This window comes from Stegodyphus dumicola, chromosome 1 (genome assembly GCF_044657685.1).
Source record: "Stegodyphus dumicola isolate Sdum_Otavi_A_Nest chromosome 1, ASM4465768v1".
In the NCBI taxonomy this organism is placed as follows: domain Eukaryota; kingdom Metazoa; phylum Arthropoda; class Arachnida; order Araneae; family Eresidae; genus Stegodyphus; species Stegodyphus dumicola.
In genome coordinates this window covers 74372439-74399534 of record NC_140768.1, presented here as the reverse complement: position 1 = coordinate 74399534, position 27096 = coordinate 74372439, and the positions used below count along the sequence as shown (strand labels likewise).

Genomic DNA, 27096 nt, shown 5'->3' with positions numbered 1-27096 from the left:
ATTATTCAAATGGAGTGTTCAGTTAAAATTTTAATTTCCTGTATTTCTGTTATTTTTTGCAGCAAAAAATTAATAATTAAGCATCATAAGTTAATATGAATTAAATAATATGGCAGAATATATATACCCACTGAAATCATATAACATCTGTGAAAATTTTACATATTTTACTGTATGAATTCATTATTATAATTTTTAGGTTAACACTGGCAGAAAGAATTCTCTTACAAGACAAGGTATTGAGATTAAAAAAATAAGTTTAGATTTGAAAGAAGATGCTGATAATCTAAAACAATATTTTTTGGGTATGTTTATAGAACTTTATTTTAAATTTCGTGTTGCCGTAATTTGTGATGAAAATGTGCTGAAACTGTATTATACATTAAAATTTAGTTTTAAATTTTAAATTTCATGTAACTATAATTTGCAAGCTTCTTTAAAATTACTAATACATACATACTGCATACATTGTAATACATACTGTGTACTATATTTAATATTGTTATGTACTTTCTTCTTCATATAAATAGCAATGAACAACTTGCATTAGATTTTTTTTTTTTTTTTTTTATGTGCCAGTCATATTTTGTTCTTTAAATCCCGAACACTTAATTTTATTTTACTGTTCGTCACTTTTACTCTTTCAATTCTGATACTTTTTTCTTTAGCTGTGCAAATGGCTCTTGAAAGACGACAAAAGGTCATCAATAAAACAGCAGATGATATAAATCTGGTTATTAATTCTCTTACTGAATTTAAAGATGATATTGATGCTTTACCTAGAGGTATTAGTATCTATTTTCTTTATTTCTAATGCAAATGCAAATTAATATGATGCTAAGACTTTTAAATTTATGATAATACTTATCTTAGTGGTTTTCTGTTTCTTTTTGGTACTTATTATTTCTCTTGCAAGTAGTCTTTTCAGGGAAATATTAATTTGAGAAGAATTTGATTATGTTTGGAATGGCATTGCACCCATCATTTTATTTAATAGCTATATCTTTCTCATAGATATTGGAGATCAACTTCATAATATTGAAGATAAGCACATGACTATTAGAGAGAAAATGACAGCTGTACATTCCCAAATAGATACATTGATGAATTTAATAAATGAGGATTTATATTCTAAACTGGATGGTCTTCGAGTTGGATCATCAGCTGGTTTATTTAACGTGACACAAACAAGTATGAATTGAATTTTAATAACAGTTATCTATACATATATATATATATTTACATTTTTATGCAATATTTGATAAATGTCACTGTTATAATAATGTTAATTTTAACTAGGAAAAAGAACTAGATGCATTTAAATCTTTTTCAGTACCCAAAATTACCCTAATTGCAATTTGAGCCAATTAAAATAATACTATCTTTGTTGGAGACAAACTAAAACAGATTCATAAAATGATATTTGTGTAAAAAGATGAAGAGTATTGTTAACTAAAATTTGCAAATTTTGATAAGTGACTCATATTGATTATAATGGTTAAACTTGTGCAGAAAGTAGTTTGTCAATAAAAAGTTAGTTTTTGCATATTAAATAAGAAATAATTAAATTTAGATTTGATATTTTCAGCTGATTCTTTTGATTTATAAAATGTATGGCAAAATTTTAAGTGTGATGTTGGACTTTTTATTTTATTGTGATATTAATTATGACATCCAGATCTAAATGTTTTATAATATAAATAATAAAATATGGTGATATTACATTTCAATTTTTAAGTGTTTATAAGAGTTTAAATGGATTTTATTATTGTGTATGCATTTTCTTCTCTTAGTTGACCTTTTAAAATCGACTACCAAGAAAGCTGTTAATAAAGAAGGTAATGTTGAGAAAAGAGTTGAAAGAATAAAAGTGATGAACAGTAAAATGAGATTAAGTGTTCAGGATTTAAAGAACAAAATCTTACTGGCACGTCAAAAAACATCTAATGTAAGTTGTTTATCATTATTTATAGTAAAAGTCTGTAATACCCCCAAAAAAATCTATCTAAAAAGTTAATATATTTGAAGTCATATTATGCAGATAATTTAATCTGAGTTCAAATATATGCATTACAGATAAGAGTGTCTCTTAGTTCTGATTCTGCTGGTATTTGTGTCCGATCATTTCGTCCAGAAATAGAATCAACATCAACTTCAAGCATTGTTCTTCATTATGCTATCAAAACTGAGGAGAGAGATAGCTTATTACTTTTCTTAGCTAGCTCAGTAACTGTAAGTTTTAATAAATACTTGTTTACTTACTAACTTTGTATTTTTAATTATGTTATTTTCGTAAACTAAAAGAATTCAGAGATATTTTAATATTACAGTATTATATTATTACAGTATATAATATTACAACATTGTAAAGACTCCTTTACTCTACACCTGACAAGGCTTATGTTGTTTTGCTGTATTTTAATTCTTGAATGATTTTAGTATAGTATATTTGACAGTTTTGAACTAATATGCTTTCATAAGCTGGCATTTCGTTTCGATTATCTTCTATTTGACAAGTTGAGATTTTTCTTTACTTTGAGAGAAGAGCACAATCATGGATCATTTCATTGATTTGCTTTTGCTGTATCAATTTTCATTATGTAAATTTTGTTTTTGTACTACAAGTGTGACTGTTTTATTTTTTTATGTTCATTTAAAAGTTGGATATAATTTGTAATTTTAAAATTGATGTTTTAAATATTTTTGGTGTATTATATTTTATAATAATATTTAATTCTTTTCAGATGACCAGAACAACTGAGCCAGTAAGTTGCATTTAAATTTATACCTATATAATATTCTGTATATTTCATAGTAAAAATGAATGTTTCTGTCTCGGTCTTCGCTTTTGTGTGTGAAAACTTTTTGTGCTTATACTATATTAGTTCTTGGCTGAGCTCATTCGCATTGAGAGAGGACCAATTCTGTTTTCTTCAAACATTGAAAATGACAAGTAAAATGCTATATTGCTAACAATAACCTACTTAACTAAAGTGACAATGTCTTTCTTGGATGCTTTCACCACTGTGTGCAGTTTCTCCTTGAGAGAGGCTTGCAACTTTGTTCATCAATAGCTAAACATTGATAGTAAACAGAGAAAAAAGAAGATGCATGACAGTAAACAGAGAAAAAAGAAGAAATCACAGAACTACTTTTAGTTGCTTCAAAAAATGATTGGCATGTCATTTAACAACTCCCAAAAACAATGAGCAATGCATTAACGTGCTGGGGGAAAGCACTAGGCTGAAAACGATTCAGACATTTGGGCAACCTGCTGATGTCTGAATGGATAGGCATTTTGGGCGAATTCAATGCGAAAGAGTTAAATGTTTCTACTAAGTGATTTATGTAATAACTTAAATTCATTTTTTTTGTGTATCATTTATATTAATTTCCCAGAATATTTCAACTGTGATTTGAAAGATGTGGACTTGAACTGACTGAAGCAATTTAACATAACTTCTCATAAAATATTATTCTAATAGCTTGTAACTGAAGATATTATCGAGTGATTTAGTCTGAAAATAATAATAATAATGATGATGATGGTAGCAATAAAAATTATGATAAAATGCTTTTAGGTTTTATTAATTTTTAATTTAAATGAAAAGTTGAAAATTTTAATTTTGTTTGTGCATACAAAACAAATAGTGGATTTTTGTTAGTTAGCGTTTAGATGATTACTTCCTGAATTTTTTTAACTTACTTTTCTCTTATGCCTCAGTGAATATATGTGTATAGTACTTTAAACTTTCTGAACTTATTCAAAAACTAATTATATTAACTAATTTTTAAGCTTTCTAAATGCATTCCGAACTTCTAAAAAATATCTTTCATTCATTATATTTGTTCTAAGTTTGTTTGTGGTACAGAGCCAATGTTAGACCTGTTTTGCAGCTCAGTGTAGACTCTGTTCTTTCCTAAATTCTTCCACCTCATACCTCCCAAAATTCTAAAATTTTGCTGCCCCTTAATTCTACTGCCCAGTGCAGTTGCACTATTGATCTTGCAGCCTATTCTGTTGTAGATTCTGCTTGGTTATTAGGAGTTTGTAAAATAGTATTTTAAAATATCTCAGTGACTTAATGTCATGTTTTATAAAACCTTTACATTTTTAGGAAGATTATATGATTGTTGAGATGGTAAACAGAAAAATTCGCTTCCTGTGGAATGCTGGTGGTGGTAGTCAAGTAATCCAACATAATCTGACAATAGAAACTAATGATGAACAACTTCTCAGAGATGAACATTGGTATAAGATTGAAGTAAACAGGTTAGCATTATTAAAATGTTTTTTAAAGAAATATTTCCATTTTGCTAAAATTTGGCATATGTGATTTTCTACTATTAATTTTCCACATGCAGAATTAATTATTTAAGAAAAGGCATGTAAAATTTTATAATTCATTTAACAGATTTGGGAATATTGCCACTCTCAGTGTTAAACCTACTCCATATGGACAGAAAAATGATCCATTTCAAGTAACTGATGCATCTACTCCTGGCTATTCTAAAATGGACTTGGATTCTAATTCATTTTTCTATATAGGAGGAACTCCTAAAGGATACAGAGTTAGTATATAAAGTTGTTTAAGACACCTAAAGCTTTGTTTTACAGTATTGTAATTTTTTTCTTTGCGGTTTTAGGTACCTCGTAAATTGAAAGCTAGAAACTTTGCAGGCTGTCTTTATGAAGTGATTTTAGATGGTAAGAAAGTTGGATTATGGAATTTTATTACTAACCAGGGTTGTGATGGTTGCAAGGAAGGGTAAGTATTAATGTTACTATTCAGTCTTTTGTTTATTTATCATAGACAGAATTACAAGTCATAAAATTAAAGCATTATCCTCTGGTTTTTTTTTTTTTTTTTTTTTTTTACATCCAGTTCATTTAAAGAGACTAGATGTGTTTATTATATTTGTGTAATTAGTAAATAAATTTTATTGAGAATGATAAAGTCTGTTTTTTTTTTCAATTTAGAATAATTATATAACTTTAAAAGGTTTTTTAAAATAAAATTATCACTATTTCTCTTTGAAATAGGGCTGAGGAAGAAGCAGATTTTTCATCTTACAGTTTCAGTGGAGATGGTTATGCAATTCTTCCACAAATTAAGCGTTATAAAGAATTCTCTTATGTTGTTGCTTTACGCTTCAAAACATTTGATGAAAATGCTTTGCTTTTCTTTGCACCAAATAGCGATAATGTAAGTAAATGATATTTAGAGATATGCCAGTATGAATAAACTTCAGATGATAAGGCAATTAATAATTTATGTTCATTAATATATTATATAGCCCATTTGAAAGAGAAGGAATATAACAGTCATTTTAAAATTATCACAAATCTTAATCAAATTTTTAGTCAAGGGTTTTTATATACATTTCTTTCGTGCTAAATCTGCGACTAGTAGTACTAATGAAAATTTTCTTCCTTCATTAAGAATTAAGCTTGGTTTGCAATTAAAATTAACTCAAATTTTGAATTAAAGTAGAAACAGTTCTCTTGCAGAAATAAAATTTCCTGAAATCTAAACTTCAGTGAACCAAGATATTAAATTTAAACATACGAGTATATCAGCATACATAGATGCATGCAGGGGAACTTATATTCTGGTGACTGAGTTATCGCGACTAGTATAATTCACTTTCTTTTTCTTTTCTTTTCTTTCTTAGCTTTATTCATAAACAGATCAGAATCATTTACATATTTAAGAAAAACAACTGGAGTAGGAATTATAAATAAGCTTTATTATGGAGTATTTTTTTTTGAAGAAAATCCGACATTTGCTGTCATTTATAATAGTACATCAAATTATCAAAAAAGGAGATAATTTTTATTTGTTTATTCCTTCATTTTATGATATATTTGTAATAATTACGCATGGTCTGTCTTTCCAATTTCTGTCATGGTCATAAAATCAGAGGGAACTTAAGTCTCATTAAAAATATATTTCTTTTTAAGTTACCATTCTAATCTTTTTCTCGACAGTTATTCAATCTACTATTTATATGGAAATCTTAGCTGTTATTAGAACTTTTCTTTCAAAATTTAAATATGAAATCACAAATTTTAATAGAGATAGGAGAAATATGAAAAATCAAACAAGGCAAGAATACTTGATTTAAATTTGCAGCACATTATGAAATTTCATAAATTTAAAAGTTTTGTTTATAATTGATTTTCCCGTAAAACTGTTAGTGGTCTTAGTTACAAGGTAAGCTGTTAGTGCTCTTAATTACAAGGCATCTGAAATCGTATTAAGTATAATAAAAACATCACTATTATAGTTTCATGAACCTTGTATATTATGTTATAGGGCATATTTAAAATCCTTTTAAATTCACAGTGCTAAAATATTTTTAACTTGCAGAGAATAAGAAAGGAAGAAAGAAAATATTTCTTGTATGTTTAGAAAATATAAAAACAGAGAATTGTTTATTTGTACTGTCTGTTTAATATTAAAACTCTTAATCACAGTCATCTGAGAAAATCTTTATCATGAAATTCTACCGTGAAGTTGCTGAAAAACATACAATACTGTATTTGCAGTATTAAAAATGATCAGAAAGATATTTTTAAAAAACTTTCTTATTTCAGATATTATTAATGATGTATGATATAGGATTTAGGAAATATTTCATATGTAACTTATTTTTTTATTGAAATGTATGCATCATTCAGTAGTTTTAAGTTTAATAATTATATTGTTGCAGGGTGATTTTGTATCACTTGAACTTCGAGATGGCCATATAGTTTATCAATTTAATTTAGGGAGTCAGTCTAGATCTGTTTTGAAAACAACAAAAAAGTATAATACTGGTACCTGGATTCGACTTGCTGCAGAAAGAGAAAACTTACAAGGTAGCTTTTATATATAGAATATAAAACTAATTATATAATGTGTATATGTATAAACTGACAATTCTGAAAGATATTACAAATAGGTTTTCAAACAAGATTACAAGCACCTAAAAATTACCCAGTAAAATGTGTCACTGCAAATTATGAAGTGCCTGTGCTCTAAATTTATTGAACTCTGAATAGAAAGTGAGCAAAAACAGACTGTTGGCTGCTTGCGTGTAGAAAGAGGCTGTCTAATGCAAGAAGGTGAAATCTCAATTCCAGTCTAAGATCTCAGACAACTGTTTGATGTTCATAAACCTCCATAAGGCCATTTTTTAAAATCAAAATTAATTAACTGTGCATTGAAAGTAACATTAAATTTAGTTACTTTGCATATTGCAAAGGCAACTTGATTGCACGATTGTGCAGAGTATTCAATTTTTAAAACCAAGCAAAATCAAATGGAAACCATTGTTAATAAATTAAATAATGTATTTAAAGAATGGAAAATAAAGTTAAAAATATGAGATCAGTTATATTCTTCCCTTGTTTCTGAGGGAGAGCAAGAAATAAGTTAATAAAGAAATATGATATCAAGGATGGTAAAAATGTATGTGTGTCGTATATATAAAATCAAGAGATAATAATTAAAATCTAAATCAGTGGTAATTTAGCTAACTAGGTGGCAATAATTAATAATTTTAATTCTGAATTTATATTCCATTTAGTTTAGTTTTTTTTTTTTTTTTTTTTTTTTTTTAAATTAAGTTTTTAGTAGGCTTATGCCATTTCCTATTACTCAAATTTTTAATTTTTTGTTTTCTTTTACTTTTCAACTTATCTCATTTTCCAAATATATATCTTTGCTCTGTATGAAAATATAAGTTTTGCTGTTTGTGGTTGCACTGCTTTTAAGGTATCAACAAATCTTAGTGATTATTTTTTTTATTGAAAAGTTTTATTTCTGTTTATTTATTATACTTTCTGTGTAAGTTGCAATAATAATTTTTTATTTGATTGGTTTAATGCAAAGTTTCCAGAAGTTAAGGTTTAATTTATTAACTGTTTGTTTTTTCTTTCTTTCTTCTTGTTTTTCCCTGAATGTAATATTAATTAATTTATTGGCAGTTTGTTCTTATTTCTTTTTCAAGTATGATAATAAATTTACTCTTTTCTTGAGTGTATGCAAAATTTATGCTTTGTATTGAATGGTGTAGATTTTATGAATCTATAAATTTATCAGTATAAATTAGGTTTTTTTATTACTGATTTACTGCAGTTTAAAATTTTTTTTATTACTGATTTACTGCAGTTTAAAATTAAATTTTTTTTAAAGTTACATAAAAATATGCTAAATTTAATAGAACATTTTTTCTCCTTCATATTTGTTTTACTTTCATTTTACAGTTTGTATCATTTTCTGTCCTGTTGGGTTAGGCTGGTGGATGTGCAGTTTATTAAGTTTAATTGTGCATCTGTTGGCCTACAAACAGACTTATTCCTCTACATTTTTAGTACCTTAAGGGGTATCAGAAACCCCTATACCGACAATGTTAAATTGTCCATTTTCGATGTACCTTTTCTCAAAATCTGCTGCAGATACACGCTTGAAATTTTTTATGTAATTAAAGTATACCTATTTGATTATACTGAAATGAGCTTTTGAAACATTTTGAATTTTAGAGTAATTTACAGAATATTTTGTTAGGCATAGTAAAATTTAGCACTTTTCTCACACAAAAACTTTTAAAAATTTTTTATTTTAAGTTTATCACAAAAAGCTCATTTCAGTAAATACTAATAAATAAGCCATAAAAATTTTAGATACCTGTAAGCAGTAGTTCCTGAGAAAAGGTGCATCGAGTATAAAAAAATCACGTTTGGAGAAAAACGCATTTTTATGTAAAAATCCTCATTGATCAAAGCAGTTGATGACATATTAAAACTAGATTTTTTACAGTTCTAATTTTCATAGAGATTAAAGAATGGTATTTTTAGAAAGATAAAAGTGTAGAGAATTTGAAAATGTAAAAATCCGAAATCCCAATTTTTTGAAGATTTTGGGGTTCCAACACCCCTTAAAGAAGATATACTGATAAATGTGAATTCCCCCCCCTTTTTTTTTTGTATCTGATTATTTTTATAATTATTTGAGATATTGAATCTTGTAAAATCTGTGCTATTTCTGTTTTCATTATTACCAAATATAGTCTGATTTTTGAATTTGCTTTGTATTTAATTTCATACATATATTCACAACAGTAGAGTCTTGTGATGGTAGTCTTTGTGAGATAATCATCTCTGAATATGACCCATAAGTATTTATAAGGGCCATATTAAAAAAAAAAAGAACTTACCTCTTGCTGGTACTGATTATTACCTATTAAGACTGCCATATAAGTTCAAACTCATTTGGAATTGTGTGCTCTCATCTTAGAAAAGGTTCATTATATATATATATATATATATTGTTTGCAGTACAGTTTTGCAGTTATGTGTTGCTCTATTAAAAACTATTTGAGAATCTTTAATAACATTACCTTTGTGTTGAGAGTCTTAAAAATTCTGCCTTTATGCAATCTGTTTCTTTTTAAAATTACTTTATATTTTACATGTGAGATGTATGTATACAGAGGCTGTTTGCATATTTTTTAGATAATTTTATTTTTCTGTTAAAAAAAATTCATATGCTTGAAATTTTGATAGGTTGATAGTTTGTTTTTATGCAAAATGTCGCTTTTAACGAAGCAATTAATTGGAGGCTATGTTTATGTTCTTCTCAAAGAAAAATATTCATATCTAGTTATTAAAAAAAATGCTGTTAAAGCCATGGTTTTCTTATATCTAAAGCTAAGATAGGTAAAGTTGACAACTTTTAAAAAGAGAGTAATCTAAATGTCAACCTACCATCTTTTTAGACTTGCTATTCAAGAGTAATGGGATAAGATACCTCTTCTGATACTAGAAAAGGCTTTGTCTTGGAAATTATGGTGTGTAAAGATAGTAAAGAATAAGGGTTATCAAATAGAACATTTAAAACATGAAACTTTTTGGTAAAGTACCTCTGTAATGACAATAAAAATCGTCTAAAAAATGTGCGAACAGCCTCTGCAGTAAATATGGTGGTATAGTAATATGATGTTACATATTGCTTTTAATGGATTTTTTAAATAATTAAATTATCATTAAAATCGGGCTGCTCAGTTAATTCTTTAGGGCAAAGTATATAAAATCTATTTCTCCCAATAAAATTAGGTATTCCTCTGATTAACAACTTTATTTTCAGGTCGGTTAGTGGTAGAAGATGAATACCATGATGGTCAACTTCCTGTTAATAGCCCAACCACTATGGACCTCAAAAGAAGCTTTTTATATTATGGGGGTGTACCTCCAAATTTTACTACTACTATGTAAGTAAGAGAACATACTTTTAATCTCATTTTAATTCTCAAAATTCAGTTAATAAAAAAAATTTAATCTTTTCATTTGGAACCTTCATATAGATAGTGTTACTTAGTGTTGGGTTTTACAGTGCCACATAGTTCAAAAAAGGAAGCATCTTTGTAGAGTGTTAATTATGTAATTAGTAGTAATAATTTTTTTTGGATTGTTTAGTTAAGATCACCATTTATTTTTAGCTTAGCATATACCTGTAATGTATAGCATCTTACACTGGGAAATATATGTTGGGCAAGTTTGGAGGGTATGTAATTGCACATAACACTTATGATAAGGGTGTAAACCTTAATTTTTTATATGAAAAATCTTTAACAAAATTGCCTTTAAATATGTATTTTGTGAAAGGGAGAATGAATTCAAAATTATGTAGAAACCTAATGGAAGTATTATATACAGAGCAACAGACTTGCAGATGAGGCAGCTGAATACTGTTAGTCCAGCAAAAAGTAATGTTCCCCCCCCCCAAAGAGTAAGCTGCACCAAAACTCGTTATTTCTTATAGATCAAAACTGTAGAGATTTCTTTAGAAAAGTGACAATGATGCATAATAAATAATGAGGCATGGCCATATAAATATTTAAGTGAATGTCAAGCTTTTGATACATTGCTTAGAGAAAAGCATTACTTTTGCTAGACTCTGTAGTTTCTACCTGGGTCTGAACTCCAGGAAAATGCAATAATGAGATACATTCCACAAGAGAAGAAGAGGGAAAATGTGGTCACATGGTTTATGAACAACAACATCCACATGTGCTATGTTTACAATGGAGTTGATAGCAGATATTCCGCTGAAATTAATTGATTTTTCGAATTACGAAATTTATGTCTATTGTGAGAAATTAAAAAATACTCTTGGAAATTATTTCTCTCTCTTTGATGTCAACAAAAAGGGTCTTTTGTTATTCAAGGAAAAAGCATGTGAACGATATTTGTTACAAAATAATGCCGGATAGAACAGTACTTATAACAAGCTGTGTTAAGGCTAAAATGAAGAAATCAATTAATTATGAAACATCTGTGCAAATTTCTGCAGAAAACCAGGTAAGATTTATAAATTTTTCGTATGCATGATGCTTACCAGTATTAATAATGTTTTTATTAAGAATATTAAGTGTATATCAGTTAATTGAAAATTATTCCCAATAGCTTGAATAACATTTTCCAAACTTTTAAATGCAAGTGTAATAATAGTGTATTCATAGTTCATGAATAGTTGTTCTAAATTACTGAAATAACCGAATTCATGAAAGATCTGTTTATCTGCAAGAACATAAATACAAAGCCAAGTTTCTCTCATTAATATTAATTAGTGTCATAGAATATTTTATGCCGCTAAAATTTTATTGATTTCATCAGGATATGTTTTAATATTTTAGCTGTTGTAATCGATTTTTAATGAATACACATAAATATCGGAAGGTTAAAATTTTTTAATACCTTCCATTGTAGATATTAAAGATATCAACAGCCATAATATTAGAAGCATCAATAATATTGAAACATTTTAATGTAAAAAAGGATGCTTTTATAAGAATTTATACTTAATTTTAAATTTTAATGGGAGATTGCTGAGTTTTTAAATTTAAATATTAAATTAGCATATATATTTAGTCCTTTAAAATCAGTGATTATGTCAGTCCATAGTTTGAGATAACGTGTGACTGAGGTATATGCATTAGAATTACACTAGTCTATTTCCTATTGTAGATCTTTTCAATAAATACACTGGAAAATCTTTTTGAGCTACATGATTTTGAAATAAAAATTCTGCACATAAATTATGTAACGTACAAGATTAAAAATAACTTAAAATTTATTTTTTGAATATTTAAAATGTATACGGATAGCACTTTTTTATTATTTACTATTATAAAATGAAGAAAAATGTATTATGAAAAATTATTAGTTTCACAGCAGTGAACTCAGTTGCACAAATCTCTATGTTTTTCTTTTTGACATTTATATTATAGTATAAAAAATGTGTTAATTTGTAGTTTATACTATCAATAGGATAATAATCAGATGGTAAAAATTAAACTTTAAGTTGTATAAAATTATATATTAATTTTGAACTGTGCAGAATATTGGCATCGTTATCCTTACATAATTTAAGGGCCAACTGCATTTACAGTGCTCCGGAAATTTGACTATTATGATTTTCAGAAACCAACTATTTATATTTACCATTCTACTTATTAAGTTGATAAAATTATGACTTAAAAATATTTATGGTAACTTTCTTTTCAGTGTAGAAGAGCAGTCTATGCAAATAGGATTTTATGTAGTCATTTTTACAATATTGAGATTTATTATTGGAAATGATTCATGAGATTTCAAAAAAGTAGTGCAAATAATTTTTAAAATGAAGTTAATTAATAATGTGTGAAATCAAGTAGAAAACTTTCAAATTTTACTCATAAAGTTATAAACGTTTGATGTGTGCTGTTATGGTTACATGATAGACATCCAAATGGGTATTTCATTTCTGCCAACATGCATTATAGCTCTTTCTGCACTATTTCATTTGAAATGCTTTGGCCATCTGGAGCTCTTGCCTTTACAAAGGCAAGTAATATTCTTAAACTGTCAGTACCAATAATCAGAATATTCTGGTGACTTGGTGAATTGTATTTCTGCATTGTAGTGCTTTGAAATCACTTTACACAGTTAAGGAAAATAAAAATATTGCATATTTCAAAGCAATGAATATATAAATATATCCTCATTAAATTGAAAACTGAACACATACTTGCTGCTTAATATGAAGACGGAAATATGTCTGCTCATGCAAATTTAAATAGTTAAGATAACAAAACTATAATACAAATAACAAAAGTATAATGCAAAAGTCATAAAAGAATTAACTGTCAAATTAAGGAAAGAATTCATACGTAAACACGAACATTCGAAACATGGCAAAGCAGTGAACAATGGGCATCATGAAAATAACAATAAAGTGCACCAATATATATATCAAAATTATACTAACCAAATGAATAAATAAATTATTATTTGATGAAACAATGACTGAAAATGAATTATAAATTTCATAAAGAGTTAAGAGCAAACTAAACTTTCAACAAATCGAACGCAGCAGACTTACCTCGTTTGTTTACATTAGCTGTTCATACATTGTGTGACCTCCTACGTCACTGGAATGTATCTGATTATGTAGTCTTTAAGACATTAAGTAAAGGAAAGTAAATAAAATGTACTCATCCTAAGCCAGTAATATGCTAATGAATTGTAGTAACTGCTTTATCAGTATTTTTATACATGTGCTTAAATAGTTTTTTATATCTTTTGATTGTAGGTATTGGTATTTGGTTTTCCCCTTATGAGCATATTGTAAGATATTTCTATTATGGGACATTTGTTATGTGTTTACTATATTTATTATCAGCTTATGGTTATATAATAGCAGAGATGTTTATGTAAGGTGTTTAGAAAAGGTGTCCAGTTCCTTTATGTTTTTAAATAATGATACTAGATATGAATTTTCAGTTACAAAATTTGTCAAAATAAGGTAGAGAATTTTAATACGATAGCTTCAACTTTATGGATAAGCTGCATTTTTTAGTATAAAATATCATATTTTACAGGATCCTAATAAATCAAAAGGTCCAATAAACCAAATACTAAGCTTTATAAACCTTATTGCATGAAGTTCCTGTATTTGCAAATCTGCAGAGATATAAGTAATAAATGGGATTGGCTATAATGAAACAAGAGTGCCATATATAGAGCCATCAATCAATACCAAGAAATTGGAAGTGTATTTTTAGGATAAATAAATAAAAGGTCTTTTCCCCTTTAAAATATGTATAGTTATTATTTTCTGAACATTCTGTGTAAATAATAGAATTCTATGTTGTTTTGGTCTGAATTTTTAAAATTGTGTTTCACATTGTTTCTGATATCGTTTATTTTGTTTTTTGTTCAATTAGGTGGAATGGAATAACATTCCAGAAATTATTTGGCTGTATGAAAGATCTTCAGATAGACTCCACACCTCTGGATTTGCTCCAGAATAGCTCTTTTGGAGTTGAAGCAGGTTGCAAAGATAGTGTAAGTAGAACTACTTAATTATTTTTTCTTTATATTTCTCAATAATGTTTATGTAAATTTAAACCATGTTTCCCAGTTTACCTTTGAGATGATGTTTCTCTTCTTATATGAAAGAGTAGGGAAAAAAGTAATGAATAAATAAATAGCAGAAGTGAAAGTGACATATCTTTTTATTGACCTAACTGAGCGTTCCATTATGTAGTGAAACTTTCTATGAATACTTCTAAGACAAATTTGTTTCAGATTCTTCCATATTACCCATTACTATTCTTTTATTAAAAAAGGGAGTACTATAATTTAATATATTTTTGTTATTAAACTCTACAGCTGTAAAATTAGACTGAGTATATTTTAATTGTGACCTCATATGTCCTGTTAGAATTTATTCAGATGCAGTTGTTTGAAAGCTGTCAGACTTCCAGTGTTTAACGACTTCATTTTAATTATTAACAATTAGAACCTAAAACCTGAGCCTAAATAGATGCTTTAACCGCTTGCCTGATTATCCCGAGTTATCTCGGGTTCGTATATATTGCAGTTAATTATTATCATGAGAAAACTCGGGTGAAGCAGAATTTGTTAGTACGATTTCTTTTATCACTGTTTGACTTGGTCTAGAGAAAAGGAAAGGAAATATTCAGCTTTGATTGGCAGTTTGCCAAATTTTGTTGGTTGTGCGGTTCTTTTGGAGGGACTGGTCACGTGTTTCTCTATTGTATAGTATATGTTGTCTTGTGGATTAGTAATGTATAAAGAAGGATGCATGCATTAGGAAAAAAATAAATGTCGATGATGCAAGATAACGAAAGCGATGATTTTTCAGATAGTGATTATGAAGAGGTGGGGGGAAAAATCAAATCCAAGGAGACAGTGTACTCTGTGCTCCCGTGAAAGAGATTCCAGCGGTAAGCCAGTAAGAAAAGAGACCAGATACCAGTGTAGAACGTCGGGTATCACTCTGTGTTGTCCCTTGTTTCAAAAACAATCATACAAAGATTTATTTAACTATTTTCGTTTGCCCGAGATAACTTGGGATAGTAAACTAATATTAAAAATAAATGCTTTTATACCTTCAAAAAATTAAAAATTCAACTTAAAACCTACATATTTTGATTTGTTTCATTTTGTTGTATTTAATAATAAAATAAAAAAATGTGATGATTTTTTGCAATTTTTTTCAAAAAAATTTATAAGGGAAGCAGTTAAAACAATTTTGTAATCAAATCTGATTTAGTGTATCAAATTATTATTTTTTGATATATATGATATCTTTATTTTTGAAAAACGACTGATATTCTTTATTTATTTATTAAGTGAAATGCATAATAAAAGAAATAAAAATATTTTTTCCATGCAATAATAAAGTGAAATGATCTGTGTTATGCACTACTAAGTGTCCACACTCTGCTAGACTAAACATCTACAGTCTTGTATATACACATTTGTTGAAAATTTGTTTTCAAAATACTTAATGTTGCTGAAAGTTTAGTGTAAGATACTGGCATCAAGATATAAAGGGAAGTTTTAGTAAAGGAGAAGGAAACATTTTTATAGAAGTTTATTTTTCTAAATTGCAAATCTTATTCTTTTTTTAATTTTTCTCCTCTCAGTGTTTTTGTCAAGATTAAAGAACTCAATTTATGATCTTTAATTATGGCTATATTCTCAAATGGCATAAAATGTTTAATATTAAATTCTTTTTTATTAATGAGATGGTCTTTTATGCTATTAATTTCACATACATCTTTTATGATTTAAAAAAAAAAAAAAAAAAAAGTAATGTCCTCCTCCCTTATAAAAGGCCTTCAGAATTTTTTTCCTGGTTTCTTGATTTAAGGTGAGAGAAACTGGGAATAATGTTGATTTCAGTTTTAAATCAGGTCTTAGCATTTTAGAAATTTACATTTTACAAAACTTTTTTGTTTTATATATTAATTCTGATTAAATAATTATCAAACCAACATTTTGACTAACTTTTCCTTAGAAGTGAAAGGATGCAAAGGTAAGAAAGGATGCAAAAGAAGTCGAAATTAATCTTTAAACTAAAACATTACTATCTGTTAAAATGATAAATATGTTATTGTAAATGTCTGCCAAAATGTTAATAAACAAATAAAATAAATTTCACAATAATTTTCAAAGAGTGTTTAAAATATAGTTTTGTCTTTCTTTTTAGAAAATAATAATAAATCCCATCTAATGGCTCCTTAATCAGTTAATAAAGTTGCTTTTATCAGAAAAGCTTTTATATTTTAGCTTGTTGTACAATTTAAGCCAAGAATATGAAAATTTACTCTTTATAATGCAGATTAATCCTGGTTAATTGTATATACATTTTACGAATAAAGAAAAAAAATATAAAAGTTTTTTTTGGTATGTTATACATGATTATGCATTTTGGTCGGAATGCTATCATGAGGTATTTTTTAACAAGTGCTTATGCTATATTTTAGCCTCAAAGAATTGTTGGATTTCGTGGAACTGGCTATATTGAGCTTCCAGGGCAGCCATTGCGTGAAGAAGCAAGCTTTAGTTTATCTTTTCAAACGCTTCAAGATTCTGCTGTTTTGCTGTTGTCTACGTTTGATTCTGGAAAGAATCTGGAAACTAAAAAGAAAGTATGTGTTCTGATTTTGAAAATTAAATTTGAAAACACATTTCCTCATGAAGACCAGTATTTTATTATAGAGTAATTTTTCTCATTAATGTACAATTATGTTAATTGTTAATAAATTTTTATCTCATTAATGTATGTATAATAGACATAGAATTTAAATTTACCTTTCCTATTTTTATGCTCTTATTCCTGATGTCTGATTTCTACTGTTTCCTTAAAACTGCATTAAATTTTAATTTAGAAGATTTAGATTGCACTCAAATTTTGAAGTTTAAAAATCTCTATGAAATTTTGTAATAAAAAAAGTTTTGATATTGAAACTGTAATGAAGTGAATTTCATTTATTTTAACAGTTTTTAAGGTGTAAATAGCCTTATTATTGTTGTAGTTGCTTATGCTCACTTGTCTGACATAGTCAGCCCAAGCCCACGAAATTCTTCGTGGCAAGGAGCGCTAGATTTTGCCTGCCATTGGTTACAGCCTTGAGTGCAATTTTGCTGAGTTCTGCCTTCAATTTTGATATAGAGCACCCCAGGGGAACAGGTTTGAAGGTTTCCCACCCCTCTCCCCTTCCACCAAACCACACGAGAGGACTTCTGGCTCGCCACACATTCATTTACAAACATCCATGCCTTCTCCAGGATTTGAACCCCAATTCTTCAACATAGTAATCAGGGGTGCTAACCACTATACCGGTTGGGCGGCTTAAATTATAAAAGATCAATTTTAAATTAAATTATGTTTTTTTTCTTTAAAATTTTAAAAAATCCATGGTATGAGAACTTAAGGGATAATTTTGTACTGCAGTTTATGAGGTATATAATCACTCTATTTCATAGAAGTAGTTAAAAATGTTAATATTAAAATTTATGTGATGGTTCAGTGTTGGGATATGAAGATTGTATAAATCATTTAAACTTTAAAATCTTCAAATTAAAATTAATGATTATGATTTTTTCTTTTCTCCTTTTCTCTCTCTCTCTCTCTCTCTCTCTCTTTTTTTTTTTTTTTTTTAAATGTGAGTAGCTCATTTATAAGGCTTAAATGTTAACAACGAAAAGACTGCCTTCAATCTGTACTCTTTAATTAAACTAAATGTTATAATTTTCTCTTTTATGACTTCCAGAAAATAAATGAATTTTGATATCTTAATAATAAAACTTCTATTCTGTGTTGTTTGTGATATTAAAACACAATATTTTCTATTTAATTAAACATTAAAACACAATATTTTATGTTAATGTTAATTATAGGCTATTTTTAAAAATAAAGATTGAATATTCAGTCTTATAAATAATCCTGCTGATTGTGTTATAAGGTATTTCTCCTGCCTTCTTAGCATGTCTTTGTGGTGTAATGTCAGCACACTAGGTACATATTTGAGAGATTTGAGGTTCGAGTAATAAATAAGTAAATATCAGAACTCTTTGAGATGATCAACTCCACAGACTTTCAAAATCATCTGGAACCTTTAGGTGATTGTATCAGATAAATTTCAATTCATTTCTGCATGTATCATAAGTTATATCGAATAGTATAATGTAAGAAAAGTTGGTTAGCATTTTTAGCATATTTTGTTTTCAGTCTTATAAAATTGTTTTTGGAATATCAACTTCTGCATATTAATGTTTTCTTAAAAACAAAATTCTGTTTACAGGATTACTATTCTGTTGCTCTTGTAAATGGACAGATTGAGGCAAAATTTAATGGAACTATGGTTGAAATATCTAATGGATCACCGTTGTTATATAATGATGGAAAATATCATACAATTACTGTCATAAAAACCAACAGAAAGTATGTATATATTTTAAACCCATGTTTTATTTAATATATTTTGTAAAATAAAAGAATTTTAATTCTTTTCCTGATATTTCTGTTAAAAATTGTTATAATATTTTGTTGTTCCTTGCATTAAATTTATTAGATTAATTTGAAATTTTGTTTGAATAAATTTATTTGATTTCATGTAGAAATACTATACTGCATAATATCTTTTAATAATTTTGTTTAGAGTAAATCCTTTCCTAGTATTAAAAAAAAAGCTTTCAGGTTGATTAAATGAAAATTATTTCATCAAAACATTATAAAATTGAAGAAAAATGATGCAGCTAATACAAAATGTATAAATAATAATAGCAATAATAAGTCTGGATAATTGATATGAAAATGAGAGCCATACTAGTTATTTAGAAAAGCACACCAGTTTTAATTTTAAAACAAAGGAATATAGTTTTATGTTAATAATATAGTTGGAATGGAAGAAAAGGGTGAAAAGGATTGCTGTATGCATTTCAGAAAACAGGCCTCAGTTTTCCAAAGTGAAAAGTATTCTTCCAACAACAAAGTATTTTTGTTGCTTGTGGGGGGGGAGAAGAATCATATTTCCACTATTTTAAAAGTGACAGAAACATCCATTCAGTTTGGGATGATAAAGAATTTATAGTATACTATGCTTGTGAAATATACAATAGACGCCACTTGATGTAATCATGGTGAATGTTATTAGGTTAAAGGGGCTTTGTCCGTTAAGGGTTATTGTTTTCGCTTTGCGATTTTGCAGCAGAACCCTATAAATGGCATATCACTTTTCAAATTGTTGCCACCAAATACTATTTTCCTGTATTATATTTGAAGAAATTACATAATGAAGAATCTGTATAAATGTATGTATGTTTCTCACATTGTGATACAACAATGGTACGTAGAGCCATCCAATTTTGAATGACGTAATGAATATGGGCATCTGAAAGCTCAAATTTGAAATTTGGAATTTGTTTTATTATCGATTAAAGATTTAAAAGCGAGCAATGGCAACACTCTACTGGGGGGGGGGAATCTTTTTATCTCCAGCATGCGGAACTGTGTATCAGAAATTCTAAAGATATGCCCATTTTAAAATTATTTTGCGACATTGTTGTTGAATTGGATTTTATGGTTTAAGTGCAAAGAACATGATATTTAATAAATAAAGGTAGTACACAAGACATTAAAAAATGCCCCTTTGGACGTAATTTAAAATCTTAAACCTTTCAGATTTTTTTTTTCCCCTCTGTATATTGTTATTGATCTGCCAAAGTCCAGCTCATTTGTTTACAAAAACATGGAAAATACATAACTTGTTGTGGTCAACAGTTTTTTAATATGATCAAATTAGTACAGAATAAATTTTTTAAGCTAAAGTAAATTTGCCAAATAAAAGATAAATTTATCAAATAAGATCAAAATAGATCATAAAAATTGCCATATGGTAGAAAGAGAAATTGTACCAACCAATCATTTAAAATTAGGCAAAAGATCGACATTAGTTATGTAGGTTTTGAATAACTTTATTGATTTGGAGGGAGATCTGACATCTTTCTTTCTCAGGAACAAATAATATTCTGCAATTTTTCCCCCTTTATGAAAATATGTTGCAAAAACAAACTAATGTTGTGTTTTTGCTTAATTTAATTAACATGTTCTGTTCCAATGAGGGATGCCGTTTGAATAACAATATTAAGGTACAGCGTCAGTAAACTAATTTCCAGAAACATTATGAACAGTTCATAAATGAAATACATTGGAGACTTTATGAGCAATTCATAAGCAGACTTTCTCATTTTCTTAATTAAAATGCTTGCAAATACCTATTTATATGTTTCTTGATATTTTTACATTTAGATTTACATTATTTAAATTCCATTGATATTTTGAAGGGCATTTTTTTTCTCATTGTTTAATGTTATCAAAACAGCTTTGAGCAAACCTGATCACATTTAGTAGCATCTATTGTAAAACAATTCCATAATCAGTTTACTAGAATTTAGAATATAAGAACAGAAAAAAGAGCTCTAATATCCTGCTGATAACTTTATCTAAGAGAATTTTAGCAGTGAGTTACCTGTAGCTTTCTAGCCAAAATTCATTACATTATTTTAAAAATTCAAAATTTTTAAAATTTGATTTAATGTTAATTCATTATTTTCCCACCATTTAAATTTTTGTTATTGTTTTAATATGATTATTTGTAATCAAATCAACAATAAAAATCCTAGTAATATTATGAAAAAAACATACAGCGGTCATTTTAATAGAACTGGAAATGTATTTGTGACATTTCAATATAATATTTTAGCTGAAAAAAAAAAAATCTTAGATTTTTTTCACTGTATCTCACAAATTTGTTTTTTCATTATGGTTCAAGTGCTACTATTTGTATTTAGAGAAAAAATGCTTGTTTCTTAATACCTCACTTCCCCACAAAATAGTGTAAAATGATGTTATTTTGTATTAGTTTATTGTGATAGAGAGTTCTGATTAGAAGTTGTTTGCTGAATTTGTATTAGTAACTATAAAATGTATTTATCATTAGACTGTTCTTATACTAGAGTAAATATTTTTCTTTTGTTGTGATGTTTGATGATTTAAATTAAAGCCCATAATTTTATTTGGTGATTGATACATCTATGTATTTATTGTTTTAATTTTTTTTTTTTTTTTTTTTTTTTTTTTTAGAATTGTGTTGCGGATTGATGACTTCCAGGTTGGCTTTACTAGATTACAGAATGGTTCCCGGAACATAGATGCACCGCCTCACAGAGGTCTATTTTTCGGTGGATTCAGAGAAGGAATAGAGTATAATTCTATGATATCTACAAATACTCCCCTTTTTGGTACAATAAGAGATGCTATATTTAATAACAGGTAATGATAAAAAAAAATTTTACGAGCTGCTGAAAGGTAATGAGCAAAAATATTTAGGAGCTGCTTAAAATAACTTTCAGGTACTTAAAATCCACATAACATGTTATAGGAATTGTGTTTTTTAGTAATTCAGTTTCAGGGAATTTCTATAACTGGAAATGTTATGGGAAACATTTTGGTAGTAAAAGAAATAGTCATTCTTTTCCTCAATTTTCCATTTGTTATCAATTCAGAGATTCTGTTCACTGAAATCAATTTAAATTGATTGATTGATTGATTGAAAATAATAATAAAAAAAAATTGTCCCTAAAATGTTAGAATGGGATGTAATGGAGGAAACAATAGTCATTGAGAAAAGTGTACATTATAGCTTTAACTGAACATAATGTTAAAAATGGTGGTTAGAAGGATATCATATCTAAGTTGTAGTGTAACCCAAAGATTTTGACTTCATGATATTTATAAATTTAAGATTGAAAAACAGGATGTCATATTTTGAGAATTTTATGGAGGAAATCGTAGTGCTTATTGCTAATAGATGCATAACTTGATTATTTTTCTAAAAATATGTGAAATGTAATAATGAAGAGTTCAAACCATTTAAGAAAATATGTGCTAATTCAAAAATAAGATCAAAATTATTTTGTAATTTTTAAAAGACACAAGCATTGCAATTTTTGGTGCATTTTGTTGATTTTACTGACAGAACTTATGTGCCGTAATCGTTTCGTCCAGAAGCTGTGGTGAATGAGACCGGCTGCAGACCACTAAACAGTCATCATAATTTTCTTTTGGTGCAAGTTTGGCTTTGCAAAGTGTTATGGTGTCTGACCACGGTCCAACCACTGAGACGAATGTCGCTGGTTGTTATAGAGAATCCAGTTTTCATTGCATGTAACAATTTTATCAAAAAAATCTGATGTGTACACTACATGACTTCCTTGTACGGAATATTAAATTATACGCATATTTTCTTGCATTTCCTTTAAACTTATAGGATTGAATTAAATCTACTTCGCCGACAGCGCATAAACCACAATAGAATAAAGGCATTCTTTAAAATTCACTCTAGTATTTGTTTACCATAGCGACACTCTGGTACTAGATTCACTTAACGGTATTATATTTCGTTCATTTTATAACTCATAATGCACAAAATGTATATCATTTAAAGAATAGAATTATCTAATCGTTGCCACATGTTCTATTCAAATACTATAATAAAGCTAGAATGATGTATAAAATAAATTAAGCAAACAAAACAAAAAAAGAAACAGTTTTTCACAGATGATTGAGTATTTCTCATTTAATTAATTCAGTTCTCACTTTGCGAGAAGGCAAAAATACATAAAAACTCAAAATATCTATATTAAAAATTACGAAGTAAATCTTAAACACTTATTTCCTCAAAAAAATTCCAGAAAGGATTAAGCATGATTTAATTGGCAATAATAAATGAAGGCGTTATCTTTGTTGTTGGGAAGTTCAGTTTCTCTAAATTGGCAACAAATCCACTAGTCTGCTGTTTCAAATGTAAACAATCAATGGCCACCATAAAAAAAAAAGGCTTAGCGGCACTTAAAGAACTTTAAAAATGTTGATAATTCTAAAAATATTGCATACAGATTTACTAAAGGCATAAAAACCTTAACCAAAAGATAAAAACAACATAATTGAATCATTTTTAAAGCAAAAAATGTACAATTTACAAACATATAAGAGTAAAGAAACCGCCGAGTAACAGAGTGGATATATATATAAATATATTTATAAACGTTTGGTGTGGCCGACGAGGTGCACATCTACATGTTATAACAGTCTTATATACAAAATTTCAACATTCTGAGGCTACTCGTTTTTGAGTTATGCGAGATACGTATGCCACGAAAAATTCTCTTCAGAATTAATTTTAAAGCAGTTTTATAATTTTTTGGGAGGAAACGGGTCTTTTATTATGTCCTTACGTACAGATATCACGCAAAAACATCGTTAAATTGCATTCGATAGCGGTCAAAATGGATATTTTCATTGAAATATGCTGCCTGAAACTTTTCATAATTACAATACTTCCTTTTTACTTCGTACAAGGAAGTAAAAAGTGTCTTTTTGTTGTGGAGAAGAAGAGCAGATAACACTTCAAAATGGCGATATTTAAAAAAAATTTTTGCTCAATTCGTGTGGCACCCACTTATCGAGCTTCTTTGACTTTCCTATATGATTCAAGTGATCAGAAATCATGGTGTTCAGAAACAATGATCAGAAATTGTGATCAGAAACGGTGTTATTAACAAGTTTTGCTTACGCCAAGCTCCTCCACATGCTCTTGCACAATTGTGCACAGGTTTGTTTCAACTAAAGTCTTCAAATCTTCGTCATCAACAACTGAAGGTGTCCACGATGCTCTTGATCTTGCAGGTCAAATTCTCTATGGCGAAACTTTTGGTAGCACTGTTGAGCTGTAGATTCATTAACACTTTCCTTGCTCCATACTTCATTGACATAAATGTAAATTTGCCAAAATCCCATTTTGACATCTAAACAAAAACACCTAGTAAATATTTTTAAAATAATTTTGGAACAAAATAATTACTATAGAAATATAGAGCGACAATAGAGCTTCAAAATGATATATAAAGCAATGTAATTCAAAATATTTTTGTTGCAAAAAATGTGCAGGAAATATAAACAATTGCTAAAAAAAACCTGCATTTTTTTCCCGGAAAACCCAATATATTTGGCGGACCACTAATATGAATTTAAAAAAGGTAAATACATTTAAGCAACAATAATCAGCAAACTACACAGATTTCAATCACATCGAAAAATTACATGAAAAGTACAAAAATCTTACCTTCTTGTACAGAAAGCTTCACATTTCCATATCACTGAAAAGCAAGAACAAACCAGCAAATGCAAAGCAATATCAATAATCTGACACTGTTATGTCGCCAATTTTTAATTATTGTAAACATAATAATCATCGCTTATTCAGCAATGACCCCATCGATTAACAGTTAGACACAACAAAATTGGAAAGTTCCAGGGATACAATTATAAACAAGAATGCAGATGGTTCTCATAATAATCGATCAATATGCCTATTGACACGGAGAACAACGGTGTTATTAACAACCACAATAGCATATGTTTGTAATTCAGAATTAAAGAGAATTCCAGTTCGCTCTGTTATTGATAACAGCAGCATATCCATGGATGAAAATTCTCAATTTTAAATGTCTCTAGATACACCTGCAGAAGTAGCTAAGTCGCTAAATTCAGAAGGAATTTCGCTAAAAGTAGTAGTTAAAAAATGAAATAATGTATAATCCATATACCATAAGTTTTTGTTACTCATCATTTTTTAAATTGAATCTTCATAAAAAAAAATAAATAAATAAATAATGTCCCAATTTTTCTGCGGTCCATCAAAATGTTTTCACGGACCACCGGTTGGTGACCGCTGCTTTAGGGCATGCTATTTTATTGCTATCAATGTAGAAATAACTCTTAAATTTTCTTGATCTAAATCTTTGAAGGTTATCACATCCTCCATATGAAAATAGTACAGTAAAAGCCCAACTATATGGCATCTTACTAACCAGAAAGCTCAACTCTGCAATAGTTAAGAATTTAAGCCTTTTGTCTCAGAAAGTGTTAAGGAGCGCAAACTGTTATTAATGTGTTTTTTCCTCACTTTCAGTATATTTTCAGCTTTAAAATTTTTGGAAAAATTAATTTCATCCTAAAAAATAAGAAATAAAAGTCGTTATTAGGTTAAAAGTCACAGTTCTATTATTAGTTGTATCAGTCCAGGTTTGAATATCATAATTTGTAAAATTGCTTTTTCTTCTGTCAGTCTCTTTCATTAAGAAATATAAATTTAAATAACAACCTAACTTTAGCCCCATATAAATAGAATTCGGTTGAAATTCCATCTTAAGTGAGTGTACTTTTTAGATGATTCGTATTTTGTATACCGAATGAATGAATCGGACCATCAGTTTTTGACGCAATCCATGCAAAAATAAAAGCTCTGTGAAACTGGAACTGCTATTTCTTGAAATTACTATTCAATCCACGGTTGAGCCCTAAAATTATGAGGATTTACAGGTAACTACAGGTAAATCCTCATAATTTAACTATAGGGAGGCAGGTAACTGCTTACAATATTATTCACAATGCATATTTAATAACAGATAAACTGTTTCAAGATATATATATGTATATGGAAAAAAATAAAGAATATATGAAAGATTAAATTAGCAACATAAATTTCCTTTCTCTATTCTAAAAATGGTAACCTCTCTCTGCACTGTGTCATTTCAAGATTAATCCATGCCATATGACTCTTACATAATTTTGGTCATGTAAATGGAACTAAAACTCAACCAGTCAATAGTAATTTTATAGCAATATTAACTATGCAATCAAAATATATTGAGAAACTAACTCGGTCTGAATTAAGATTTCACCCTGAATAAAACGCACTTGCTTTCAACGCTTTGGCCTAGCTGGACCTCTGCTGCTTCCTTCTTGCTGCAAAGTTATCAAAAATGTAAACCTCTTAGAATAGGTACAATTATTGTGCCAACTTTGATTGTGGCTGCAAAATGTTTACTGAAATAAAAAACTGAAGATTTAATCTGCCTTCGCCTCCAATTTCCTACTCATTATGGATCAACACTTGTATGCCATCAAAATTCTGTTATTCTTTACTTCTAAGTTTGTTTTTATCACATATATATAACATTAATGACACCTTTTCATCTGTCAGAAAGAACATCTTACTTCCCTCTTGCACTTCTTAAGATTAACTAGAATTCTCTTTCTGTATGCACAGTTATCATTTAAGTTATGCTGGTGAAAGAGTAAAATACTTGTACTTAGACCCTGGAGTTAGATATTTTCCCCTATATGTATATATATATATCCTTCCCCCTATACACACACACAGACACACACACACATATATATATATATATAGTGGAACCTCAAGATATGAACTCCTCTATATACGAGAAATTCAAGATAAGAGGAAAGTATGAGCGAAAAATTTGTCTCCAAATATGAGCACTGACTTGAGTAACAAGCAATGAGCCAAACTGTTGGTATGTGTGGCGCCATTTCCCAATCCAGCTCGACTTGGAGAATCCTCTCTTCAGATCACTTGGTGTTCTTTGATCTACGTGTTTCTGGGCTTGCAAGCCAATTGTTTATTATATTTAACGTGAAAATAATTATTTCATTATGCCTCCCAAGAAGATTATTGACTGAAGTAGTTCTGCAAAAAAATGTAAGGAAGCCATGGCCTTTGAAATTCAGAAAGAAATCATAGGTAAACAAGTGTGATGGAAGAATGATGGAATTGCCGAAGATTTATGGTCTTTTGACATCATCGATTTGCACTATTCTGAAGAAG

At 28.3% G+C, this 27096-nt stretch overlaps 1 protein-coding gene across 4 annotated transcripts in view; it reads left to right on the top strand.

Moving 5' to 3' along the window:
• Window positions 1-27096, top strand: part of LOC118184437 (laminin subunit alpha lam-3-like) — a 358990-nt gene that overhangs the window by 312692 nt on the left and 19202 nt on the right. For all 4 annotated transcript variants that reach the window (XM_085816270.1, XM_085816260.1, XM_085816249.1 and 1 more), the window contains 16 exons: window positions 200-305; window positions 669-785; window positions 1015-1191; window positions 1794-1948; window positions 2077-2232; window positions 2745-2765; window positions 4119-4273; window positions 4416-4572; window positions 4648-4769; window positions 5045-5207; window positions 6718-6865; window positions 10134-10257; window positions 14254-14374; window positions 16828-16992; window positions 18649-18788; window positions 21489-21677. In XM_085816270.1, coding sequence (XP_085672396.1) covers window positions 200-305; window positions 669-785; window positions 1015-1191; window positions 1794-1948; window positions 2077-2232; window positions 2745-2765; window positions 4119-4273; window positions 4416-4572; window positions 4648-4769; window positions 5045-5207; window positions 6718-6865; window positions 10134-10257; window positions 14254-14374; window positions 16828-16992; window positions 18649-18788; window positions 21489-21677 — 2216 coding nt within the window. The remainder of the gene's footprint in view (window positions 1-199; window positions 306-668; window positions 786-1014; window positions 1192-1793; window positions 1949-2076; window positions 2233-2744; window positions 2766-4118; window positions 4274-4415; window positions 4573-4647; window positions 4770-5044; window positions 5208-6717; window positions 6866-10133; window positions 10258-14253; window positions 14375-16827; window positions 16993-18648; window positions 18789-21488; window positions 21678-27096) is intronic.